This window comes from Staurois parvus, unplaced genomic scaffold, assembly GCF_062004578.1.
Source record: "Staurois parvus isolate SC_StPar_1 unplaced genomic scaffold, SC_StPar_1.0 ptg000472l, whole genome shotgun sequence".
Lineage (NCBI taxonomy): Eukaryota > Metazoa > Chordata > Amphibia > Anura > Ranidae > Staurois > Staurois parvus.
Genome location: NW_028318268.1, coordinates 1782328 through 1809748, shown reverse-complemented (window position 1 = coordinate 1809748; position 27421 = coordinate 1782328). Strand labels below are relative to the sequence as shown.

The 27421-nt window shown below is 41.4% G+C and overlaps 1 protein-coding gene across 1 annotated transcript in view; it reads left to right on the top strand.

The window, feature by feature from the left end:
• The window catches only part of LOC149452440 (ADAMTS-like protein 5), a 133714-nt gene that overhangs the window by 55998 nt on the left and 50295 nt on the right, over positions 1-27421 (top strand). Inside the window, exons 3-7 of the mRNA XM_089689384.1 lie at positions 12771-12934; positions 15434-15494; positions 15578-15680; positions 18812-18939; positions 22691-22814. Coding sequence (XP_089545510.1) covers positions 12771-12934; positions 15434-15494; positions 15578-15680; positions 18812-18939; positions 22691-22814 — 580 coding nt within the window. The remainder of the gene's footprint in view (positions 1-12770; positions 12935-15433; positions 15495-15577; positions 15681-18811; positions 18940-22690; positions 22815-27421) is intronic.

Here is a 27421-nt window from a genome sequence, read left to right as displayed (position 1 = left end):
GGCAAGACTTTTTTTTTTTTCCATTTTGGATAAAGCAAGGTAGGGTTATAATATCTGTCAGATTTTTTTGTTGCCATCTGTGTCCCATTGCAGAGATTTCCCTTCACTTCCTGTCCCATAGCCCTAACAGGAAGTGAGAGGAAATCCCTGCAAATTAGGGGAATTCCTTGGGGGCCCATAGTTCACCAGAATTAGTGTTCCCATTGGAAGATTACTTTTCTGGGGACAACTCAAAATTTGGGATTTTTGTTTTGCAACTAGAAGCTAAATAGTGTTGTTCTATGTGTTTTTGCACACTGCTTTTAGACTATTTGCATTTTTTGAGCTTCATCGTGTAGGAGCAGAAACAATTTGTTTTTGTAGAGTTTTTTGGTGCATTTTTCCAGCAGAAAAAAATGCTAAATTCTCCTAAACGCTGCTAAAACACCCCTACCAGCTTTTTTCTAGCTGTTTTCTACATGTACTGTGAAAACACTAATAAAACGCTAACACTTCTAACGCTACTAAAAAACGCAATTAAAAAACGTTTACTATGCTTCATTTGTGAATGAGCACAGTGAGTGATCGGTACTGATCACTCATTGTGTTCATTCTGAAAAAAAAAAGCTGTTGGTAAATGTGACATATTTGCTAGACCCTTCCCCCACTATGAATCCAGCAGGATCTGATTTTGTGTGCTTGCAGCTGCCAGTGGGAAAGAGAAGCCGGCAGCACTGCAAGGGTGGGGGCACACAGGGGGACCTGGGCAGCAGGGGGAAATGTATTGTGCACAAGGAGAGTGATGGGTGCGGGGAAAGGGCAAAAACTGAAACTGATCCCCTGTATGGCCCTCTCTTTCAGTTGCTGCAAAGAGAGCCATACAGGGGATTAGTTCCAGTAATTGATCCCCCCCCTTTCACCGAGCTGATCACCATCCTTGCCCACATCCAGTTAACCCATCTGCATGGGGCCCCTTGCTGGACTGGGCCCCATACAGGAGGACTGGTGGTACCCCCTTATCCACGGCCCTGGGTATTCTAATCACTTTCCACTCCACCAAAAAGTTTTGCCTTTAGCTATACTTTAGTATGCATCTTAGTTCTTTGCCAAGTGAAACTTGGTCACTACTACGGACTTTGCCAGGAGGCATTGAAGTGGATTTAATAAAGTAATAGACAATGTTCACTTAGCTTTGTAAATAAGGTAAAGCTGTATTCATTTTAATCATGCAATCATGGGCAGGCAAAAATCCTGTTTTTCCCCCCTGCACACATGATTGGGAATTCAAAAGGAGCATTAGTATTCATTAATCTAATGGTAAGTTTCCTTTGCAAAGTTAAAGGCATAGTCCACCTTTCATACAAAATTAATAAATATACTCAAATTGATAAAAGAAGAAAAATTTTATTTTTATAAACCTGTTTGCATTCAAGCCAGCAGCACATTTTAACCATGATCAGTGCATAGTGGATGCAATATATAAAGGCTTCTGCAGACTCTACAAGTGAAGTCACCAGTCCAGCTCCATTGAGATCTATGACTCCCTCTGCCACTAGCAGATGGGACTCGTAGTCCTCCATTCACAGATCCTTGTGAATGGATGATATGGCTGTGGGAGCAGGACCAGAATGTTGCAGGGAGAAGTGAATCAGGTAAGTGGGGGCAGTTTGAGGGTGAAGGGTTTGGGAATGTGACCATGTTGCATCCTAAATATGGGTGTAACGTTAAACATAGTCACAAAGGTGGAGCAAGCCATTTACATAGTTACATAGTTAGACTGGCTGAAAAAAGACAAAAGTCCGTCCAGTTCAACCATTAAAAAAAAATATTTATAATCCTATACCCACAGTTGATCCAGAGGAAGGCAAAAAACCCCCAGCAAAGCATGATCCAATTTGCTCCTGCAGGGAAAAAAATTCCTTCCTGATCCCCCGAGAGGCAATTGGATATTCCCTGGATCAACTTTACCTATAAATGTTAGTATCCAGTTATATTCTGTGTATCTAAGAAAGAATCCAGGACTTTTTTAAATCAATCCACTGAGCTGTCCAGAACCAACTCTTGAGGGAGTCTATTCTACATTTTCACAGCTCTCACTGTGAAGAAACCTTTCCGTGTTTGGAGATTACATTTCTTTTCCTCCAGATGTAAAGAGTGCCCCCTTGTCCTCTGTGATGACCTCAGGGTGAATAACTCTACACCGAGTTCACTATATGAACCACTGATGTATTTATACATGTTGATCATATCCCCCCTTAATCTCCTCTTCTCAAGAGAGAATAAATTAAATTCCTCTAATCTTTCCTCATAGCTGAGCTCCTCCATGCCTCTTATCAGTTTGGTTGTCCTTCTCTGTACTTTCTCCAGTTCCCCAATGTTCTTTTGTGAATTGGTGCCCAAAACTGAACTGCATATTCCAGATGAGGTCTTGCTAATGATTTGTACCGGGGTAATATGATATCTCTCTCTCTGGAGTCTATACCTCTTTTAATACAAGAGAGGATTTTGCTCGCTTTAGAAACCGCAGCTTGGCACTGCATGCCATTATTAAGCTTGTGATCTACCACAACTCCCAGATCCTTCTCCACCATTGATTCTATTCCTTATTTTCTGACATACTCTTTCCAAATTAAATTCCCTCTATTCTTTTAGTAAATCTACCCCTCTGTGGGATCACAGGTATTATATCCAGCAGGGAGAATGAGGGTCCTTTTTATAACTTCCATAGTGGGTGGCTGGACGTCACTGCTCGTGCACAGCTGTCCCACTGAGAAATATAAGAAGCTTTGCAGGATATGTCAATACACACAAAGGACTCAGGCATGCGAGGGTTTGTGCCTATTATGGGGAATAATAATAATTCAACTGCTATCTAAAACTCACAGTACCTAAATACTTTCTAAAAATATCCATAGACAGAAGGTCACCTTGAAATTAAATACTGGTTGCAGACTTGATTGCAATTCGAAATGTTGTCTGAGAAGTGTGCATGTCATCATCCTCTTGAAGCTCTCAGACATTATAGACGGGTACAAAGTACAGGGCTATCGAATCTTGTCAAAGTCCACCTTTTCCTTCACATGATCCAGGTGACCTGTGGATTGGGAATAAACAATGCTTACTTTAGAGGCAAAAAAGCCAATCCAGTATTAGCAAGGTTTTTCTGGGTAAATGATAATATGCACAGGTTTGATGTGTCATTTTACTGAAAGCACTTGAGTTCCATGGAAGTTATACTCCTCTTATCATAGGAATTAAGAAGTCTTGTGACCGTAAGGAGAGGCTGCCAAAGACACATTCAAACTCAGCTTGTGGCAGTTTAGGAGACTATTGGACAGGGTAGACATGTGCAGTTTGTTTCGTTCTGAATTGAAATTCGAACAAATTTTCAGTTATTCGGGAGATTCGGATGTATCCGAATTAAAATAGTAATGAATTTAAATGAATCTGAAATAACAAAACTAAATTTGGCCAAAATTTAAAAACGCATTCGTATACAAATTTGAATTCAAAAACCAATCTGAAAACCAATTTGAATTTGAAAACAAGAATAGAATAAAATAGAGCAGAAAATAAAGAACTGGAAAAGAACAGAATAGAAAATAAAAAAAAAAGAATAGAAAATATTACAGTAAAACAGAAAAAAATAGAATAGAAAATAAAGGAATAGAAAAGAGTAGAATCCATTATAATAGAATAGAAAAGAGTAGAATAGAAAATCAAAGAATATAATGGAAAATAGAAAAGATTAGAATAGAAAATAATAGAGTAAAACAGAGCAAAATAGAACAGAAAATAAAGGAACAGAATATAATTAATTAGAATAGAAAAGATAAGAATAGAATAGGAAATCAAAGAATAGAATAGAAAAGATTAGAATAGAGACTCAAAGAATAGAATAGTATAGAAAAAAACAATAGAATAAAATAGAAAATAACTGCCTTCTGAAATTCGAATTTTGAATAGAATGAATTTGAAAAGAATAAATAAGAGTAGAATATAAAATAATAGAAAATAAGAGAATAGATTAGAAAAGACTAAAATACTTTACAAAAAATTGTGAGCAGCGCTATGGTGATGTGAGTAGTGATCAACAAAGGCAGTGTGAAAATTTTGCTGAAATTTCCAATATGGTCACGCAACTCTTCATATAGCCCATATACCATCAAAAACACATATGGATTGTAACGTTAGAATTATTTTTTAATACGTTAGAAATGTTGTCTAATCTGTTCAAAATTTTGAATTCGAATAAACACAGTGAATTCCGAAAAACGAATTAAACGAAATTTTAACTAATTAAATGAAAAAAAATTAGTCAAAACGAAACAAAACAAATTTTTTCATTTTGCACATGTCTAGGTTAGGGTATGGAGTTACCTAGTCATAGTCCTAGTCTACGTTCACGAGTCGTAAGTACATATTAACCACATTCCCGCCGCCCTATAGCAGATATACTGCTGCTGGGCGGCAGGGGTGCGCTTTCACATAAACTAATTTACATGTATAGGGATTTGTTTTAGCAAAGACATGTAGCAGAATATATTTTCGCCTAAATTTATAATGAAATTAGGTTTTACATTTTTTTTCTACTGGACATGTTTAATAGCAAAAAAGCAAAATTTCAAAACTGTTTATTTTTTTCTCAAAATTGTTGGGTTTTTTTTGTTTTTTGTTTGAATAGCTCAAAAAAATAAAAAATGCATAGGCAATCAAATACCACCAAAAGAAAGCTCTACTCGTGGGAATAAAAATGATGTAAATTTAATTTGGATGCAGTGTTGTATGACCGCAAAATTGTCAGTTAAAGTAACGCAGTGCCGTAACGTAAAAAATGGCTTGGCCAGGAAGGGAGGTAATCCTCTGGGGGGCAAGTGGTTAATAGAGGTACCTCCTGATGAATGCCGCAGCAAAGTCCAGTTGCAAGGGTGCCTGATGATGATGTGGCATCTGTTTTTGTCAGAGACCTGAAGACAAGATCAGTGGTCACAAGGGTATCCTCCAACTGTTGTCCAATCAGCTTGGAATGGGACTTTTTTATTGGCAGGTGCTGTGGTGTTGCACTGGAACTCAGAGTCAGCCTATCTAGAGCTTTAGTCCTTCCCTAGTAGTTTATAATAGTTTCTTCTGGTCTGGGTGAAAATGCAACAGCAGTAACTCCATGGACAGGACATGTAGCTCAGCTCTCTCTATTTCCTGGTAACTTTCCTTTATAAAGATATCAAAGTTCTCCAATCTGGGGATTCTAACCCAGCTAGCAGGGAGAGAAAGTGATGTACATAAATAATGACAGTAAGAAGCACAGCCTCCTCCTCTTCCATCCCATGCTCTCCTCCTCCAGACCCATCTGCCCCATCCCACATCCTCCTTCTCCATTCCACTTTCTCCTCCTCCTCCCATCTCCTCCATCCCATGTCCGCCTTCCCCTCCAGTCCCATCTCCTGCATCCCATGTCCTCCTCTCCCTCCAGTCCCATCTCCTCCATCCCATGTCCTCCTCCTCCTTCAGTCCCATCTCCTCCATTCCATATCCTCCTCCAGTCCCATCTGCTCCATCCCAGGAAGATGCAGGTGAGCAGTCTTAGTAAATGCAGCCCCTCCTGTCCAGGTGTGACAGGGAGGCTGAACGGGCCCCCTGCTACTATACCCACAGACCGGTCTGAATAATATGTCTGGGTTTCAGGCAGACTGAAACCTGGACACATGTTTCAAAACCCGGACTGTCCATGTGAATCATGGACAGGTGACAACCCTAGTGTTAACCTATATACTGATAGCAGCCAGTGTGGCCCCCAGGCAATGCATAGAAGAGCAACACAGTGTTGGGCCACAAAACACAATACAGTAGAGCAGCAGAATCTTGCTACCAGCATACTTTTAAAGGGAGGCAACAGAATGTGGCCCCCCTTACACAGTATAGAAGAGAAGAACGGTTTGGCCCCCGGGACCCCGTAAACTGCGTAAACAACACATACAGCCTGTCCCTGTGTGGCCTTCAGCAGAGCCCCATGTCAGTCTCACTTGGAGGAACTGTATGGTGAGAGCGGATTTACCCACCCTGCCTCCTCCCACCACCACCAGCCGGTACTTCTGCATGGCCCCCCCCCGCCATTCACACTGGAGTCTTATTGACTGAGCAGGGCCATCCGGAGGCGGGGCCTCACTGCAAGCTGGAGAACAGGGGAGGGAGGGGCGTACAGCTGTATGTGAGTGACAGGCGAGACCACCCACAGAGTGACAGGCGAGTCCACCTACAAAGTGACAGCCTACCAGGGAACGGCGGAGCTTACAATTGAATGGGAGTTCAAAAACAGTTAGCAGCCCTACCCTGGCTGGGACCCCTCAGGACACACGGGCCCCCTACATGTGTATGGGCTTCCCCCCCCCGATGGTGGCCCTGGAAAATAAACCCAAAAACAGAAATTTTATATAGTGGAGATTACCAATACCAAAATGCAATGTTCTGGTGAGGAAGATTCCTCCATCCACATTGTTTGTGTTTTTCGCTCAGCCTATTGGCTGAAGCATTCGGGTGTCTCTACTCTGGATGAAGGAGCAGACAAGACACCATTGGACAGCAGCATTGTCAGTCTGTGGAGAGGACAGAGTTAAATGCACTAGCAGATTTAGATGGACTTGACTAACAAATCCAGCCAAACTCCAGCTAATGCTTTTTAAGAATTTACAGTATCTGTTTTTTTTTCTTTTGGAATAAAGTGAATAAAAGCTGACCATTGTAAGCACCTCTGTCAGTGTATAAATTGTTTATCTCAACCCTCTCAAACCAATTCAGTCACATCTAAGCTGTAAGCTGCAATATTCCACATTTTGTTTTGAGGTTTATTACTGCTCTAAGGCCTAACTCTACAAAAGAACAAACTATAGTTTTGTATTAAGCGGAAACCACCTTTAACCGCTTCGGACTGCCCTATAGTACTTTTACTGCTACAGGGTGCAGGATCATTTTATATATACGCGATTCTGCATTTCCGGGTAGGGGGTGCGCGTGCGCCCCACCCGCACCGCCAATCGCGGCCCCGGGTGTCGATCACCGGGTTCTTGCCGGTGTTAACTGGCAATCATACGGGTATAACCATTTAAAGTCCAGTGATGTACCAGTACGTCACTGGTCCTTGATGGATATATATGCTATGTTCTTTTTTTTGCAGCCTGTGGGCTGAATGAAAAAAAGAGGAGAAATCTCTGCCCGAAAAAGTGTGTGTTATGCCCACCATTAGAATATGCCACCCTGCATCCACTCACTTCTAATGGTGGGCACACATTAGGTCGCGCGATGCCACATGCACCAATTCCAAGATTGTACAAATGTCTAAATAGTGGCATGCTTGAATAAAAATTGTCCACATATAAGTAGTACTCCATATGGAAAAAGGATGACACCAAGTCCCAAACTATCTTGCTACTACTCCCCATGTAGTCTGGGCATCTGGGGGGCTCCACGTGACTATCTTTTCCTTCATAAATCCAAAACTTATATGTATAGCCTGTTGCCCTCTCACAGGTCTTCTACATCTTGACCCCATATCTGGCACGCTTGCAGGGGAGAAATTGTTTGAATGCAAGGTGGCCAGAAAAATGAATGAGGGACTCAACAATGCAAATGTTTTGCTGGGGAGTATAGACATCTGCAAATTTTTGGTTAAGGTGATTTACAGTTGTGTTCAAAATAATAGCAGTCAGACATCACTAACCTGATCAATCACTGTTTTTGGTAGAAATGATATTTCTACATGGCAAATAATTTACTAGCAGGTGTAGTAGAGTAATAGAAATCCAACAGACCCAACAGTCATGACATGCATGCTGCTGATTCTGTGTAATTGAATCACTAATTGAAAGGGGCATGTTCAAAATAATAGCAATGTGGAGTTCTATTAGTGAGGTCATTCATTCTTATTTAAGGAAGGAAGGCAGCAAATGTTGTACATGCTGGTTACAGTGCATTTCTCTCTGAAATTCTGAGGAAAATGGGTCGTTCCAGACATTGTTCAGAAGAACAGCGTACCTTGATTAAAAAGTTGATTGGAGAGGGGAAAACATATAAAGAAGTGCAGAAAATGATAGGCTGCTCAGCTAAAATGATCGCAAATGCTTTAAAATGGCAACCAAAACCTGAAAGACGTGGAAGAAAGCGAAAAACTACCATTCGAATGGATAGAAGAATAGCCAAAATGGCAAGGACTCAGCCAACAATCAGCTCTAGGAAGATCAAAGAAGGTGTAAAGTTACCTGTGAGTACTGTTACAATTAGAAGACACCTATGTGAAGCCAAGCTATCTGCAAGAAGCCCCCGCAAAGTCCCACTGTTGAAAAAAAGACGTGCTGAAGAGGTTACAATTTGCCAAAGAGCACATTGACTGGCCGAAAGAGAAATGGCGCAACATTTTGTGGACTGATGAAAGTAAGATTGTTCTTTTTGGGTCTAGTGGCCGGAAACAGTTTGTCAGACGACTCCCAAACACTGAATTCAAGCCACAGTACACTGTGAAGACAGTGAAGCATGGTTGTGCAAGCATCATGATATGGGGATGTTTCTCATACTACGGTGTTGGGCCTATTTATTGCATACCAGGGTTCACAGGTGCCAGAAGTTGGTTGACTCCATGCAACACAGATGTACAGCAGTTCTCAGAAACAGTGCTTATACAACGAAATATTCATTAAGTGATTCAAAGGAAAGCAAAATCTTCAAACATTTTTCAGTTTATATAGTGAATGTTTGAGTTTGTAAAGAAGAATACAAACACTGCTATTTTTTTGAACAGTCTAATCACTGTTCAACAGGTAAAAAGTTTTGGGCATAAAATTAGCTAATCTTACATAATTTTGGGGTGCTGAAAACGAAAATGACCCTAAAAAATGTTGATTGGCTCTAGTTTCCATGATATATTCACCCATCTAATGACGTAAGCCATTCAAAATTATGATGCAACTTCAGCTGCATATTGCTCAATTGATACTGGTGACCAATAGAAAATTGCATGTATACTGAGATGATGCAATATTAGCCTTTAATTGCATCACTTCACTGCATAAAAGCTGCAGTATCTGTAGCTGATTGTAGTTCGACAGCGTCTTTACATTTCGTTTTATGCTTGTATAGGCTACTCAGTAATGCCTCGAACTTGTGTGAATAAAGCAGATAATTTCTGCTATATCTGCGGTGAAATAACTTTTATCTCACAAAAAAAGGAGGATAACAGGAATGATTAAGAAAGCCTACAACTTGTATTTTGGCTGCAAGATAGGAGACCAGGACAAGAGCTGGGCACCACATATATGCTGCAATTCTTGTGGGACGGCACTGGAGCAATGGTTGAATGGAAAAAAGGCATCTATGCCTTTCGCTGTGCCAATGATTTGGAGAGAGCCAACAGATCATGTTAGTAATTGTTACTTTTGTATGGTGCCTCCAATTGTAAAAGGGCTAAATAAGAAGAAAAAGTTATCTGTGCACTATCCAAATATTCCATCGGCAATACGTCCAGTTCCTCATGGAGAGGGGCTACCAATTCCTAAAGCACCAGAATCCTTCGTGGTTGAGTCAAGTGAGGAAGAACCTGAAGCGTGTAGTCATGTGCAGTTGTAAGAGATAGCCCTTTCCTCGAATACAAGAGAAAAGCCAAGAGAAGCAAAACCGACACAAACTGAAGACAAAACTAGTGAGAATCCTAAGTATTAAAATGATTCAACTTAGCTTATGGCTATAATTTTTCTTGGTAATCCTATGCAATATATTATGCCATTTAGGCTTTGTTATGTAGTCAATATCACTTGCTTTATATTTGTGAAAAGACATCTATCTATATAATTATTGTGCATTATGTAGTCATTACGCCTATAGTAGAAAACTTTCCGTTTACAGAAAAACTAGAGCCAATTGACAAATTTCATTGTTATATTTGAACTCAGAATGTGAAATTCATTAAGAAATGGATCCTTTTGTTTCCAAAACTGGCAAAAAATAAAAATTTGTTGAAAAGTGTTCACTTTTCTTCAATTTGTTTAGAGGAACAACACAAAGTTGATATATTTTTCTTCATGTTTTGATTTGGAATAGAATGTGTAGTGTTCCCAATGCATTTGTGTGTATGGAAATAAAAGCTATTAGAAGGATTTGAGCTTTATTCACTTTTTTCAACACACAGCTATTATTTTGAACACAACTGTACGAGGGGACGAATTTTGTGGAGCCGGTCAATTCAGGGTCCTGGGAAAATGAGCTTCCTTAATGGCTGTCCATCCAATGGACACACAAGCGGCAATAAAAAAAACAGGGGTTCTAACCTCTCACCACTCTATCCAAAAAAAAAAGTTTTCAGTTTGGATACACTGTAGGAAACCCACTAAAGTGTTCTGTTCGTGCTGGAGCTCTTTTAAGATGTGTAGTGCTCACCCCCGAAAGGACCTGCTGATTAGCTACAGTTTGCCCTCCCAAGTTACTGCAGCGGCAGCCAGGCACACAGCAACAGTCACTTTTTCTGGCTCAATGGACAGTCTAGGAGTTGTCTTTTTTCAGATTTATTGCTGAATAAACTTGGATGGGATGCAGTGAGCTTTGGGATACTTCAGCAACACTGTGAGGTAATAAGAGGACACTCTTCACTTTGTCAAAGCTTTTTAATACAGCCCCTTTAGTAACAGCCAAGGGAATGAAGAACACTGAGACACCATTAGAAATGTACCAGTCCAAGCAAGCACTGGCACTGATGCACAAGGCATAGTAGCAGCAAACCGTTACTAGGATCCCACACTCATATCTGTACCCACACTGTCCCTGGATACTTGGATGCCTTCTTCCAATATCAGCTAGACATTTTTCTTGTGAACTCCCAGACCAGATCCTCATTGAAATCTCTTAGTTCCAGAAATTCTCAGCAAAACAGACCCCCACCCCCCCCAGATCTAGCATGGCTGGGACCTCGATGAGCATATGTCGAACTTCAGATGGGCTGCCTAGAAGAGCAGCATCAATTCAGGCTGGGAACTTCTCCTCCTGGACAAGACAGGGCAGCTCCAGACCCAGACTGTTTATGGACTCCAAACCACCTACTGGGCACCCTCCCACCAGGGATTGGCTGAGGCAACATAAATATTCAGGCTGCTGATTTCCAGCCCATTACAGAAGACAGAGGGAAACAATCAAACATACAACCAGTGAAGTCCAGAACATCACACTCTGCTGTACTCATTACAGAGAAACCAAAATAACTAAATTTACCTAACCAACCTAGCAACCTAACTAGGAGGGTGCTACAGATGGCTACAAAAGCCTTTTTTAAAGCTGGCCAAAGATGGAGCAATTTTCTTTCCTGTGGAGCCATTGTGTTCTCCCGGTGGGGGGGGGGGGGGGGGCGCCATCTCTGCCGGGAGAACACAGTGATTACTGCTAGCGGCTATAATAGCCCCTAGCAATAGTTGCATGTAAAATCTGACATTCTGGTTGTACCCAAGGTGATCGATTGATCAACTTTTGTACATTCAGCCTGCTCATACATGGTTTGACTCTCGACAAGTTCCTGCTGAACCGCCTGAGATTTGAACCGTCTATGGCTGGCTTTACTCCAAACTCATTGCCACTTGTTCTTGGATGTTTCACTGCATTATAATCTTTGTTAAGTCTCATTATCCCTGGATTGTGGCCAAATATGGACTTAATGGTGGCAATGACAGAATGCATTTGTCTATTTTAAATTTACCAGCTGCCCTGAGTATAGGGAGGAAAGACTTCTGCAAATGGTTATCAATAGCATCTCTCTGCGTGTGCAGTCGTCATACACCCTCTTTTATTGCAGCTGTGTGGTCTGGGTTCTACAGTACATGAAAGAAATAATGAAGATGTATTAGCTGCTATACTATCCCTCTTTTACTCTGAAATCAGAATAATGCCACACAGGTACCTTGCTTTTCTTTTCCATTGACTAACAATTGGTTTGTAATATGAGCATATACATTCATACAAAAGTAGTATTTGAAAACCTCCAAAGATTTTAATTCTTAAAACAACAACAAAAATTCTTCTGGTTTGTTTTCTCTGAACAGAAATGCCAGTTAACAGAATAGGTGCTTTTAGGTCCTTTTTGTCCCCTCTCTACAGAATATCACAGAGGGGCATTATAATGTCATTATTTGGAATATATATTTATATATATTACACTGGCCAGGTGGGTATTATCTGCTGCCAGGTTCTCTGTATCCCTTTTGTAGGTTGTGGCACTCAGAGCGTATTGTTGAACTGTCACAGCGCAGACTGATTTCCATGTCACTGGTGCATAAAGCTGATGTTACCACCTCATTCATTTTCTGCCACTATTTCATTGTCCCAACACGCTGTTTTTATTGTTGGCTTGTCATCCTGAAAATCCATGTTTTACAAGGTTTGGAAACACAAGACGAGTGTTGTTTTCTCTTGTAATAAGGCTGTACTCTCTTCACAAAATGAATGATGGAACTGGCAGACCATACTTATGTTCACAATGCTAAGTATATATGTAAACACCATTGGCCTCATTCAATGCTGGGTCTACTGCAGACCCTCAGGCTATATACCCTTTACTACTGTTACATAATGAGAGAAAGCTGCGAGAAGAAGCCACTACAAATATAAATCATGTTTGGACTGTTTATTATTTTCTGCAGGCAGAAGTTTCCTTTGATTATAAATGGTAGAATCCAGATTCCAAATGACATTTCGTGTTCTACCATCATAAATGTAAATGGTTATCTTATAAGTTGAATGCAGCTTTACTCACTTTTGTTTTGTTTTTGTAGGTTCAAAGGCCATTGTTTCACAGGGGAACGGTCATCAATTTTGGCCCTGAACATAGTCTACCACAGAGGTCCAGTAATGAGTGGGGTTCATGGCAAAGCTGGTCTCCCTGTTCTCGGACATGTGGAGGGGGAGCTGCAGTGCGCACACGGCAGTGTATTGTAAGGTATAAGTATATGATGACCAACACAGGAAGACATTTTTTAATGAAGTTTCTAGAAACGTGGGTAATAATAGAAAAGTTTACTGGGGTTTGAGTCTGTGCATACAAATGAAAGGTTAGTACACCAGATGCAATTTTTGGGAACCTCTTCTTCTTGAAAAGCAAAATTATTTAGGATGGTTCTGTTTATAAAATATATATTGTATATACGGCAGGTCTTGAAATTTCCACTCGCCTGCTCACCAATGGTGAGTGGAAATTATGGTGGGGCCGTGTGTGCCCCCAGGGCCGTCTTGCTGAGCAGGCTTGGAGCTCAGGCCAGATCTGTCATTGGCACTGGGAGCCGTCAGACTGCTCAATAGCTGAGCTCAGTGAAAGCAAAGGAAAGAGTGTGTGCTGTGCTCTCTGCCTCCCCCTACAGTGCAGTACCCGGCTCTGTGAGTGAACAACAAAGTACTGAAACTTTTTATAGGGCTGTGTGTGTGTGTGTACGTGTACATGTGTGTATCTGTACATGTGTCTGCGTGTGTGCATGTACGTGTGTGTATGTACGTACATGTGTCTGTATGTATGTACATGTGTCTGTGTGTATGTACGTGTGTGTGTGTGTGTGTGTGTGTGTATTTCTGTGTATGTACATGTATCTGTGTGTATGCATGTCTGTACATGCCTGTGTGTGTACATGTGTCTCTGTTTGTGTGTGTTTGTTGGTGGCGAGTAACTCTTAAGGCCTGGCCAGTAGCTCAGGACTAGAAATTTTAAGCCCTGTGGTATATAATCTCGGAATATGAGGTAATGCCTTTAATACTCAGAATGATAACAAAAGTGGAGCTCCTTTGGTCTAGTTTTTAGAGTTTGTTGCAGTTCTGACTGTAGAGGTGAATGAATTTTTAAAAAGTTTGATCAGTTAAGATTATGAAAAGACCAACCGTTTCAAATAATTTGGAACCCTCTGAAATTTGAAATTTCTGTACTTGAAGACCCATTAAAGTCAATTATAATCAGGTTCCAGAAAAGTGTGTTAGGCAGCCCATAGATTCATCATTGTTTTTTTCTTCAACCAGTGAGTTGAAAAACAAAACAAAAAAAAACAGTTCCCCCATCCACACATTCCAGGTAGATGTGGGAACCCCTCCCACTGTGCTTTTGTGTTTTGACGGTGGGGTCTTTCCCCACTGTCAGGACACACTGATCAGTGTTGCCGGCTATAGATTGGGGTACTGATCAATTGGGAAACATCCAAAAGGTTGTACAGAAGTTAACCTATAGATTGACTTCTGTACAACCAAGGTGCCCAAACATGGCACACATTTCATCTGGTCCCTGTTGAACCATATGAATTTTGATCAATGAGTGGCTGGCATTACAGAACAACAAATAATGAAAAAATGTTGAGGATGGTTTGAGGAGCTTCTGGCAACCCTACCTGATGAGAAGATGGGACTACAAAACAGCCTGAAACACTCAGGTCCTAGTGTCATTGCAGGTCAAGTTAAGGGTGTCAAAACAGCTGCAGATATAAGGCAGATGCAGCCTTGGGTCCTCATATCCTGAAAACATTTTGGGAATCCAAACTATCAATGATAACATTGAGATTTGGATTAGACTCAAGTCCTCCGAATTCATGAAATTAGGTCAGAATCTTTACGAAATCTAAATGTTGGAATCAGCTCTATTTCTAATATTTTTAGTAAAGACTATGCGGGTTTACAACAAGTAATTCTTTCAGTTAACTGATTTTCAAAGCCTACTAGAACCCAATTTAATACAGTATATGCATTAATCATTATTATACATAGAAGCAGGGGCGGACTGACAACTCATGGGGCCCCCGGGCAATAGGGGATCATGGGGCCCCTGTGTCCTTGCCCAAACTCAAAAAAGCCTATGAAAAAGGTACCAGGGGCATCTCATGGGGCCCCCTACTGACCACGGGCAGTGCCCGAGTTTCCAAATGGTCAGTCCGCCCCTGCATAGAAGTACAAGAACAGAATGGCCCATAATAATCAACAGCAATCATTCTTCCCACTATTGGCTCTGCCCTAATGAAATGAAAATCTAATTAGTTGTTTTCGGTTATTACCTTTTACACGTTGTTCTTTTTCGTTTTTAAATAAGCCCATTGGTGTTTGGGGGCTTAAGTGCTTATAGGATACGTCATAACCCCTAAGTATATGATTGGGTGTAATTTTATGATGCGTGCCTTAGGATTGTTTATAGGCTTTCATTATGCAATATAAGAAACATCTTTTATCTTACACAGCCAAACTATGTGCTCTTTGTAAGACAAACTCATTATTTAAGACGGCTATCTTTGTTATGACGCCTCTTATTTATATGCTGAAAACATGTCCTTTCCTGCTAAGTTGTCAGCGGAAGAATTTGTATGTCTGTTCTCAAATCTTCAGATGTATTTCTGTAACGAGATAATGTCATATTGGTTTCTGGTTACAAAGTTAACCCTTGCTGCTTTCATTCATAATCTGTGCTGTTTCTCCATAGAGATGCTGCAGGACCAGACTGCCTGGGAGACATAAGACAGTACCAAGCATGTAACATGAAGGTAAGTTTCTAAGGTTCCTATCCTGTGCTCGCTAAGATCTCTAAGGCAGATTAACAGTCAGTGACCAATTTCTTCCTATGCAGGACTGTCCATCAGGGGTAGCTGATTTCAGGCATTTCCAATGTTCTGCATACAACAGTAAGCCTTTAATGGGAAATTATTACAAATGGACCCCTTTCCAATCAGGTAAATAATGTATCTTTTATATTTGTTGGATAGGCTAAATAATAAATCATTCAATAAATAATAAATAAAATAATAAAAAATTCAATATAAAAATAAAATGAATAATAATGATAATAAAATGAATGAAATGCTGTTTACTAAATTGGACAAAAAAAAAGCAGGAAAAATTTAAATAGGACAACTTTTGTGTTTTATGGTTAAAGTGTAACTCCAAGAGTTATATTGATTGATGATCCAGCTTGGTTACATGGAATTCTTCATAGCTCACATCCAGAGAGATGCTGGGGATGCAGAAATTCAGTGTAACAGTCTGTGATACATACAAGCAGTGATCTCTTCCAGGGGCTGCTTGAGCAAATTGCCTTCTGTAAGCTGAACACAGTGGGGCACTTGCGTGGCACCTCCACAATTCAGATAGGTCTTTCTCAAAGAATAGTATTTTTCTCAAAGAATAGTATTTTTCTCAAAGTAATGGTATTTTTCTCAAAGAATAGTAGACATTCTCTGAATGGACTAGGTGATCATCTTGATGTCGCCTCTCCTCCTTCCAATCAGAGAAGGTTGTGTATGAAAAAAACAAAGTTGTTCTGTACATGGTTGTACGACTGTGTTCAGTATACAGAAGGTACTCAAAAGTCAACAAACCCCATGGGGTTTTAAATGTAGCATTTGTTATTTGAGGATATACATCCAAATACCTCTGTCCTTAGGAAGCGGTTTCCTAATGTGTGGACAACAAGATATGAATACTGAAAGCTGTCAGTGATGAACAGCAATAAAAACATGACTATAGTGTACTATATATGTAATCTGCAGTTGATATACCCATGTATTCGGTTTTAAAATAATGTGGAGCTCATTTGTGTCTTTTATTGGGGATGAAATGAACATTGAATATTGTAATGATAACATTTGCAACATTTAAAATCCCTTGGGGTTTGTTGACTTTTGATTATGTGATTTTTAGATGATAACAGATCAGGAATGAAATTGGTGTAAAAAGGTATACCTCCACTTAGATGTGGAGATTTAAGTATTTAGAAGGTAAGTAATTTGAGCAGAAATCGGAGGAGACCAGTGCTCACTGTAAGTAGCACAGACTACAAGAGTAAATTTCTGCATTCTCAATGGCCCTGCTGATGTGGGATATGAAGAATTAGATGTGACCAAAGCTTTTGCAAGTGTCTCGGCATTGTTGTCAATAGATTGATTGATATAAAGCCATTTATAAAGAACCAACACAAATGCTCCTGGGCTTGGGGATGGACTCGATGCAGGCTACAACCACATTAAGAATGTCCTGGAACATGAACACCTTGCTGCCCTCAACAGACCGGGGGAATACAAATATACTGAATGAGGAAAGAACAAAGAGAGGGCGCACAGGCCTAGTGCATTGCCATAAAAAATGTTTAATAAGAAATAAAGTAGGTGTTGTTCTCACAAACGACAATGATGTGCCTTGACTTTATTGTCGTTTGTGAGTACAACACCTACTTTGTTTCTTATTAAACATTTTTTATGGTAATGCACTAGGCCTGTGCGCCCTCTGTTTGTTCTTTCCTCATTCAAAGACATTTATAACTCTGCCCCAAATTACATCACCGATCTTGTCTCTAAATATCACTCAAACCGTACTCTCTGCTCCTCGCAAGACCTGCTCTCTAGCTCCCTTGTCTCCTCCTCCCATGCTTGTCTCCAGGACTTCTCCAGAGCTTCCCCCACCCTCTGGAACTCTCTACCCCAATTTATCAGACGATCGCCTATGCTGCTCACTTTTAGGCGATCTCTGAAAACCTATCTTTTCAGGGAAGCCTATCCTGCCCTCAGCTAATAATGGAATCTTCTACTCTTCCAACCAGTCCATCCCCACAGTTATTACCTTTTTGTACCACTAGCCCCTCCCTCCTAGATTGTAAGCTCCAAGCAGCAGGGCCCTCCTATCCCTCTTGTATTGAACTGTATTGTTGCTGTATTGTCTCCCGTTATATTGTAAAGCGCTGAGCAAACTGTTGGCGCTATATAAATCCTGTATAATAATAATAATAGCTGTGCAAAATGTCTCTTTTGCCCCTTACTTCAGGACCCAAAGTATTACTATCATTACTGTTCTTGATCAATGATATTTCAGGCACAGGTTACATTTGATGCTTCAAAATCTTAGCATAGGCCCAAGTGTAACCATGAACACACTTTTTTTGGTATCTAGTACTGTCACGTGTCTCACAGCATGAACATGTTGGGTCTTATTGGTTCTAAAAATTGAGTGAACAAAAACTTTTTTGTCTGAGTATAGATCTATGTTTGCCTCAAACATGGTTGAAGCCACTTACTGTTGACTAACTCTCTTCCTGCTGGACGTTTAATCCAAACATCAACTACCGTTTCAGTAAAATAATTCTTTCTAAGATTAGTTTTGAACTTTTCTCTTGCTAGTTTGAGGTCATGTCCCTATGCTTTTGATTTTGGTTTCATATTGACAATACTATCTTCCTGAACCTTATTCACCTCCTTGATGTATTCAAAGGTTTCACTCATGTCTCCCCATTCCCTTCCTCCAGACTGTACATATTAAGTTCCTGAAGTCTCTTCTGATATATTTTATCCCTCAGACCTTTCACCATTTTTGTTACCCGTCTCTGGACTCGTTCTATCTTATCAGTATCTTTTCGTAAGTGAGGTCTCCAGAACATGACATAGTATTCTAAATGAGATCTTACTAAAGATCTATAAGTGAGGTCAAAGTAGCATGAAGATGTTTTGTACCATATCCTAAAAGCACTGTAGGTCCCTACATTAACCCCGGAGCTCATGGAGCCGTGGATAATTGTGTAATTCCAAGCCGGAAAAGGTTTTATACTGCAGGCAAAAAAATCTTAATAGCAGTTCAAAGCAAAGTAGCAAGTGACATTTTTTTTTTTTTACACATCAATAAAAAGGCAAATTATGTGAAATTAAAGGCTCAGAAGAGGACTTATGCTACTGGACTAGCTGGTGCCATGTTCAGGGTTTAGCAGATCCATTGTAAAAATATTTAGCATATTGCAAAGTGATGTGTTTCTGCTTTCCAACTTCATAATCTCAGGCAATAACATGTGAAAATCCGCTCTGACTGTTTGTTTCTTGTTAAGGACAAGGAGACTGTGCGCTAAGTTGCTTGGCACAAGGGCAAAACTTCTATTATAATTTTGGCAGAGTGTTGGATGGAACATCATGCCATGTGGAGTATGATGGCATTTGCATCAATGGGCAATGCCTGGTAAGTCTCGTTATATGATGTATTTGTTGTAGGTACTCCATAAATGTTTTATAAAAAATACAGAGGACCATCAATCCTTCAGTAAATTAACTGTACATCCCTCAACTTATATGCCAACCACATTTTATTTACTAAGTCAAACCTTCACATCTGTTTCTGCTAATCAGTATAACTAATACATCATCCGCATTTCTTACTGAAGCGGTGACTGATTTATTACAGGTGTTAGAAGAAATATTTTCTTTACAAGAATGAAATATTGGCATATGTTGAGGGAGGCAGGGTGGTGAGGCCACAGAGTTTTCCAGTATTATATTAATTAAGGTGTTAAATCTGCATGCACCTCATTTGTACCGGCTGGCCAATTTTCAAGCTTACCATAGGAGCATACAGATCTGAAGGGATGATATTTTTACTGGTAGGGTCCTCATTTATTAAAGTATAGCTCTCAAAGGACAGCAGAAGGAACTAACATGCTGCTTGAAATGTTTAGGTATATTTTAGGGTCTAAGGCAGTGTTTCTCAATCAGGGTTTGATGGTACTCTAGGGTTCCTCCTGAGGTTGCTAGGGGTTCCTTCAGCAATGAGCAATTCTTGGTTGATCTTCCATCTACATAGAAAAATACCTCTCAGCAAGTATAGTCCAAAGGGGGCTGTGGTGGAATGTCTCACCTGATGATAGCCTTAGATTAAGATAAAGATTCCATTGGTGAATGTTCCCATCTACTCTGAACATGATATTGATCATGATAATGTACCCCGAACTGTAGGTATCATTCTTTTTAGCAGAAGTTCCCTGAAAATATATTTCAAGCCTTCCTCAGGGCTAAAAAGGTTGAGAAAGGCCAGTCTATTCTTTATTTAAACTTGGTATGTTTAATGCATTTTTACCTGTTGCTGCAATGGTAGATAAAAGTATTTAAAAAAGAAAAAAGTCCATCTTTTGTGGTTCAGATATTAGATGTCAAAGCTGAGCTCCAGCCATTCAGTCATACACAGTTGTATATGTTTTTTTCCCTGTTCTGAAATTTTGTTTTCTCTGATTTTCACTGCACACTATGAGCGTCTTACAGTGTGCATAGAGGTTGCAGCAAGTCAGGTAGAGTCTACCTCATTAACTGCCCGGAGTTCATCCAGCATCATCTAACCTTTTCCTCCCCAATCTTAAAGCGAAGTTCTACTCACCCTGTCAAAAAATAAAATTCAGCAGCTACAACAACTGTAGCTGCTGACTTTTAAAAAACAGCCACTTAGCTGTCCCTCGGTCCCGTGGTGTGTCCCCTGCAGCCGGGTACCCACTGCGCATGCGTGAGTAGCGATGCGCTTCATGAATGGTCCTGTAGTTTTCTGGGACCTGTCACGTGTCCCAAAGGACTACAGGGTGGGAGGGAGGACACCTTCCGATTCCGATCACCTAGGCGATCGGACTGGAAGTGGGACCTATCAAATTCGGGTACCCGCTCCCCCCCACCCCACAAAGGTGCCAATCCTTAATGAGGAGCGGGGGAGCAGTCCTTAAAGCGGAACTTCCCCTTTTGGGTGGAGCTTCGCTTTAAGGACGACTGTAGTGTAAATCTGACATTTTAAGTAGTCAATCCAAAATGTTTTCCTTTGTGAGAGTGGGAATTGGTTAGAACCCCTGTTGGGTTTAAAGTGCTATCCAGGCCAATGTTAGAGAGATTTGTTTTCTCTTACTGTCCTGCTGACAATGTTCTACTAGACAGGAGGTGAGGGCTAATCTCCTACACCAACATAGACAGAAATAAAAATGTTCTTTTTTTATCAGTAGAGTAGGTTAAGGCTAGATGTTGTTACATTTTATTTCTGTCTGTGGCCCTTTTGCAGATTCTCCCTCACTTCCTGTCTGTGAGGTTTTTTTTGTGTTCCACTGACAGTGGATTTACCAAAGGCTAGCCATAGACCTTTAAAGTGTTACTAAACCCACAACAGTAAAATCAGTCTGTATATGCAGTAAAGCATGCTTGTTATACTCGCTGTGAAACCTAAGGGGTTAAGCCTCTGCATTGTGTAAGAAAAGCTGTTTGATCCTGTCTTCTCTGATCCTCCCTGTCTTCTACTGTCCCCATTCCATCTGCTGATTGTACAGAGCCCTGGGAGACACTCTGCACATGCTCAGTTTGGTGTGTATTGCTAGAGTGTTTGTTTTTTTTCTTTGGGAGGGTGCATGTGATCAGCACAGGGACAATCAGCGCTGTCCAGACAGAGGGTCAGGGATCATGCAGCCTTCAAGGACAGTCAGAGCAGTCAAAGCTCCTCCTGCAAGCTTTAACCAGTGCTCAGTTGGATATTGATAGAAGTCACAAAACTGCTATATAAAGAAGACAAAAGAGAAAAGGTATTTAGCAGTGGGAGACCATGTATAGTGAATGCAGGGTCCTGGGTTTTAGTAACACTTTAATATTTCTTAGTAAATTCCCCCATCTATGCTAAACAACATGGACGAAGGAATTTTCCATGCTTGCTATTTTATTCTGACAGCAAGCACCCACTGCTGTCAGAATACTCTAACAGTGACTGCATCTGATTGTCTGCAATCACTGTTTGGGCAATAATTTTCCATCTGGTTCCTTCAACTTTCAGATCAAAGTTTGTTGAGCAGGATGGTAGCACCACCCATGGCTTGGATATTTACCAATTCTGTAGGAATCAGATGAAATTCAAGCCATGTATAACCAGAAATACTGAGCTCCAGATAGCAGTAACAAAAAACAGACAAGGCTTTTAATCCTTCTGCACCCTATCCCAATCTAAAAGAAAATGTTTGGCTTGACATACAATTTAATACCAGAAATAACATGATTTGGAAAGTGCAAACAAATTGTTTTGGACATTTTTTTTAATTTTCATGTGAAAATTAAGTGAACAATAACGATGGCTGCAACATTTGGCCAAAAGAAGGATACAGGAATAGCAATGTTCATTTTAATAGTATAGTTTAAATTTGGATTAGTGGTATTAGGTCCAAAGATGAGCATTGATGGTGGACAGTTTGGTGGTGATGGATGGTGGACAGTTTATTACACAGGTGTCAAACTGGTGATCCTCCAGCTGTTGCCAAACTACAAGTCCCATGAGGCATTGTAAAATTGACAGTTACAAGCATGACTGCTAAAGACAGAGGCATGATGGGACTTGTAGCTTTGCATCAGCTGGAGGGACGCCAGTTTGACACTCCTGGTTTATTATTTAACAGTTAGATGAAGGGGGGAAGGCCTTTGACTAATAGAATATAAAGTAAATTTAGGTGGAAGGTAGAGGGTCAATTGGAGGATAATTGGTTATCATATGGTTTGATATCAAAGAGTGTATTGGAAAGCTTGTACTATGTACATTGTACAACGGATTGAGGGGTATCAATAGAAAAGGTTTCAATGTAAGATTCTCAGACATCAAAACATTTTGGAACGGTTCCTTTTGTAAGGAGGCCTCCATCCATTCCATGCGAAAAGCACAAGGCAGCTTCTCTACAAACAGAAAGATGGCGGGCAGCTCAGGGTAGATCCACTTATGTAGGATGACTTTCCTTGCTACAAGAAATATAATGAGGAACAATTTTTTGCAGCCTCTTGAAATTTTAATACCTGGAATCAGGCCAAAAGGGGCCCATTCAGGAATTAAGGACAAAAAATGTACTAGGTGTTTGGTAGCATAGCGTACTACTGTGATCCAGAATTGTACTTGTTAAACCAGACCAATAAATTCAAATAACATTTTCAATTTTGTTTTGCAGCAAGTGGGTTGTGACTCCATCTTGGGATCAGATGAGAAGATGGATATCTGTGGAGTCTGTGGAGGAAGAAATGTATCGTGCCGACACCACCACAATATCTATACTACAAAGTACCCAGCCTCTGGTAACTGTCACACTACACTTGGCTCAGGCCATACTGCAAGACTAGAATGCAGGGCTGGACCTGAGATATGACATTTACTGTAGCTCAATTATCTAATTGTATCTGCACAGAGTAACACATGAAATAGATTGCAGTCCATTGTATCTGCTCGCCCAGACATTGTCATAATAGATCACTTTGTACAGTATGTCTTTGTCATGTCAGTCACTCCTCTGGCTGTCAGTCTAATAACCTGGTGTGACAAGAGGTTTATCTATACTGTAATGCATGTCTGGGTCACCAACATGGCTGCATTCACATACCGTCTGTAGTTATTGTGAGAAACAGTCCATGGGGTTAAGTCTGTAAATGAAAATAGGGTGCTCACTTTGCAGTGGAAGCCTTCCATAGCTTAGTGAATGCGGTGAAAAGTCATTATGCTAAGAACACCCAATAACGTGCAAAGAAAATAATAAAACCGTATTTTGCTTGCACGTGATTGGATGAAGGAAGTCAGCAGAGCTTCACCACATTCACTAAGCTCTGGGGAAAGTTTCCTTGCAAAGTGAACAGCCTATTTGCCATTGCTAAATGAACCCCCTGACACATATAAAAATAGGGATAAGAAGAGGGTAGATCAGTGGTAGGCAACCTTTTGAGCATGGTGTGCCGAAAAATGTTTTAGAAGAAACTGAGAATGCCAGTTATATGAAAAAAAATCAACTTTACACACTCCACGAAAAAAGTAAATTTTAAAAAAAAGTAAATGCTGTAAACTATTTGAATAATTATAAGAAAACATTGATCTTTCAAGGATGGTAAATGGTAACTTACCCTTTTTCCAGAACACATGTCCATAACACATATGTTGTGAGGCAAGTATGGTAAGGTTGAAATGAATATGTCAACCGAGGACTTCTGCGAAGTATGCATTTGGGAATGAAGTGTGAGGTGGTAGTGATCACCCTAAAAAAGTTTCTCTGAGATCAAACCAAATCTATGCAGCGTCAGTCCCTAAATCAGCCCTCATTCCTGTACCTTCACACCTCAGATCACCCCCATTCTTGCACTTTTGCACCCTAGATCAGGCCCAGTTCATGTTTCTTCAGACCTTTGATCAGCTCCAGTTTTTGCACATTCACACCCCAGATCATCCCCAATTCCTTCACCTTTACACTTCAGATTAACTCCAATTCCTGCACTTTCACACCTCAGATCACCCGATTTCTTGCACCTCCAGACCTCAGATGAGCTCCAATTCCTGTATCTACTGTCCTCAGATGAGCCCGAATTCCTTCACCTTCACACCTCAGATCACCCCATTTCCTGAACCTTCACATCTCTGCTAACACCGCTGCCTGCATTTTTACATCTCCGATCACACCAATGCCTGCACCTTCACCCTTCAGATCACCCCAATGTCTGTACTTTTACATCCCAGATCACCCCAATTCCTGCACTTTCACAGATTGGCCCCAAATCCTGCACCTTCACACCTCAGATCAGCCCCAATTCTTGCATCTCCAGGCCTCAGATTAGCCCCAATTTCTGCTCATTCACACCTAAGTTCACCCCAATTTCTACAACTTCACACCCAAGTTCCCAGCGACAATTCCCTTCAGGCCTCAGATAAGTCCCAATTCCTTAACCCCCAGAACTCTTATCGCAAATTCTGCACCTGCACACTTCAGATCACCCCAATTCTTGCACCGCCAGACCTCAGATCAGTCCCAATTCCTGAACATCCAAGCCTCAGATCAGCCCCAATTTTTGCACCTTCACACCCCACATCACCCAAATCCCTGCACCTTTACAACTCAGATCAGTCCCAATTTCAGAACCTTCACACCTCAGGTCAGTCCCAACTTCTGAATATTCACACCTCAGATCAGCTCCAATTTCTGCACCTTCACACCTCAGCTCACCCCAATTTCTTCAACTTCACAACCTATTCTCCAGCGACAATTCCTACGCCTTCAAGCCTCAGATCAGCCCCAATTCCTGCTCCTTCAGGCCTCAGATAAGCCCCATTTTTTCTCTGATCAAAAGTCCTGCACCTTCACACCTCAGATCACCACAATTCCTGCACCTCCAGACCTCAGATCAACCACAATTCCTGTACTTCCAAGCCTCAGATCAGCTCCAATTCTTGCACTTTCACACCTCAGATCAGTCCCAGTTTCTGAACCTCCACACCTTAGGTCAGTCCCAATTTCTGCACCTTCAGACCTCAGTTCATCCCAATTCCTGCATTTTTACAACCCATATCAGCCCTAATTGCTGTTCCTTCAGGCCTCAGATCAGTCCCAATTCTTGCATTTTCCCACCTCAGATCACCCAAATACCTGCACATTTAGACCTCTGATCATCTCCAATTCCTGCACCCTTACAGCTTATATCACCCCATTACTGCAGCTTCACATTTCAGCTCACCCCAAATCCTGCTTTTTCATACCTCAGCCCACCCCAATTCCAGCACTTTCTCACCCCAGATCAGTCTCAATTTCCGCTCCATCGGGTCTCAGATCAGCCCCAATTCCTGCACCATCTGGCATAATGGACCAAGCCATTTTCACATAGATGGTCCAGAAGTGAACACCAGCTCCAGTCAAGACAGCACTGCCTGTACCATGCAGTAGAATTGGTGAATTGAGTCCCAGTTCCTGCAGTTCCTAATTCCTTTGGTGGTAGTTAACAATATCTGTTCTGAAGTTGTAGTGTCCAATAGGAGTTTTAAAATACCGTAGTAGTTTCCAAACCTTGCTTTAAAGTAGTAGTTCCTTCTATTTGGACGCCACAGTGAATTCTGTTTTTTTGACACCTGTGAACTGCTAGTTGCAGCCACGAGTCTGTCCAGTACACTTTTATGATAAGGTCAAAGCGGCCGTAGCTATTCGTGGCTGTTCACACAACCGGTGATTACCTGTGGTGATTGCTGCTGAATGCACACACAGTGTGTTTAGCAGCCATCACCGGTGGTAATCACTGACTGTGAACAGTCAGGAATAGCTGCAGCATCCAATAACCTGTCATTAGAGTGTACAGCAGGGGTGTATTTACCACAAGGCAAACAAGGCATTTGCCTAGGGTGGCATTTTTCAGGGGGGGGGGCAGCAGCTCCGCCCCCCGAAAGAAGGGACATACACAGCATGAGGACCAGGGGGGATATCTGAGAGAGGCTGCTTGATGGTGTATGCAGAGCCTGAATCTTGTTCCAGGGGATGTCCGGAGCTGTGAAGGTGAGTGTCTCGCCGGGTGGGGGCAGGGGCAGACTGACCATTTGGAAACTTAAGCACTGCCTGAGGGCCCGGGGTCAGTAGGGGGCCTCATGAGATGCCCCTGGTACCTTTTTCATAGGCTTTTTTGAGTTTGGGCAAGGACACAGGGGCCCCATGATCCCCTATTGCCCGGGGGCCCCATGAGTTGTTAGTCCGCCCCTGGGTGGGGGGGTTGTCAGTGTATGGGGGGCGGTGGTAGTGGAAGGCTCTCCCTGGTGAGGGGGGCTGGGGTGTTGTTGGTCAATGCCAGGCTCTCTTCCTGGGGGAGGGAGGTGTTGGTCAGTGACAGGGTTTCTCCATGAAGGGGGGGGGGGGGGAGTCAATTTTTGTGTTGCCTAGGGCAGCACGAAACCTAAATACACCACTGGTGTACAGTATGGCCTTGGTGGCTGCAGCTAACTGCTCACTGGTGTCAAAAACAGCAGCAGGAATTGGCAGATTCCTGTCGCTGCCATTTGCACCGTGGCTAAATGCCCGTGTGAATGTAGGCTAAATTAGTAGTTCCCAATATTTGTTATGTCAGAAGAGCCTTTAAAACCCTTCTCTCTTTACATGAAATCCTTAGTTGCATTGAGTTACATAAAAGATTGATGAAGGGTTAGTAGCCATTTGAAGATAAATCTCTCTGGCGATATCCCCTCGAAGCTGAACCAGGCGCATGGATGCTGAGGGAGAGAAATGTTCAGAGGGAGGGCAGGTACATGGATAGCAAAAGCCTGGCTTAAAGAGCCCTGTGCCATGGAGGAGGAAAAATACTGAATATAATTTCCCTTTCAAAGTGAAGACAAACAGCCTGGGGAATCCGACTCTACACCACTTCAGTCTCCCAGGACTCCCCTTGGGTGCCGTCCTTGATGCTGTCACGTGCCATCTCTGGAACTAGTGCCGGGAGTTGCCTACCCCTGGGGTAGATCTACAGTAGTTTGGTGCCAGAATGCTAGACAATGCTATGTGATAGGTGTATGTGGAAATGAAAATGACTGATGTGTGCTATACAGAAGAATATTAGAAAACAAGTATGAATATAGGAGGAAAGAAAAAATGCGAGCAATTACTAGAGCAACCAGCTGGGTGCTTGGTATTATTTACCTACCTGCTCTGACTTAACAGTTGGAACAGCTGGAATTTACTTGGGTAGCAAGATGGCCATATTTGGCTTGAATTTTGGCTGATTCCTGTTGAATTGGTAAAAATTCACGCCATGGGTGGCCCTGCCACTATTGCCATACTACTGTGGCAGTGCCTTTGCAGCATAATGGGGAGTATTTGGGGGATGGTACAAGTGTGGCTCAGCTGCACATTTTTAATGTCCTTCAAGCTCAAGTGTAAACAGGAACTAACAAGCATCTC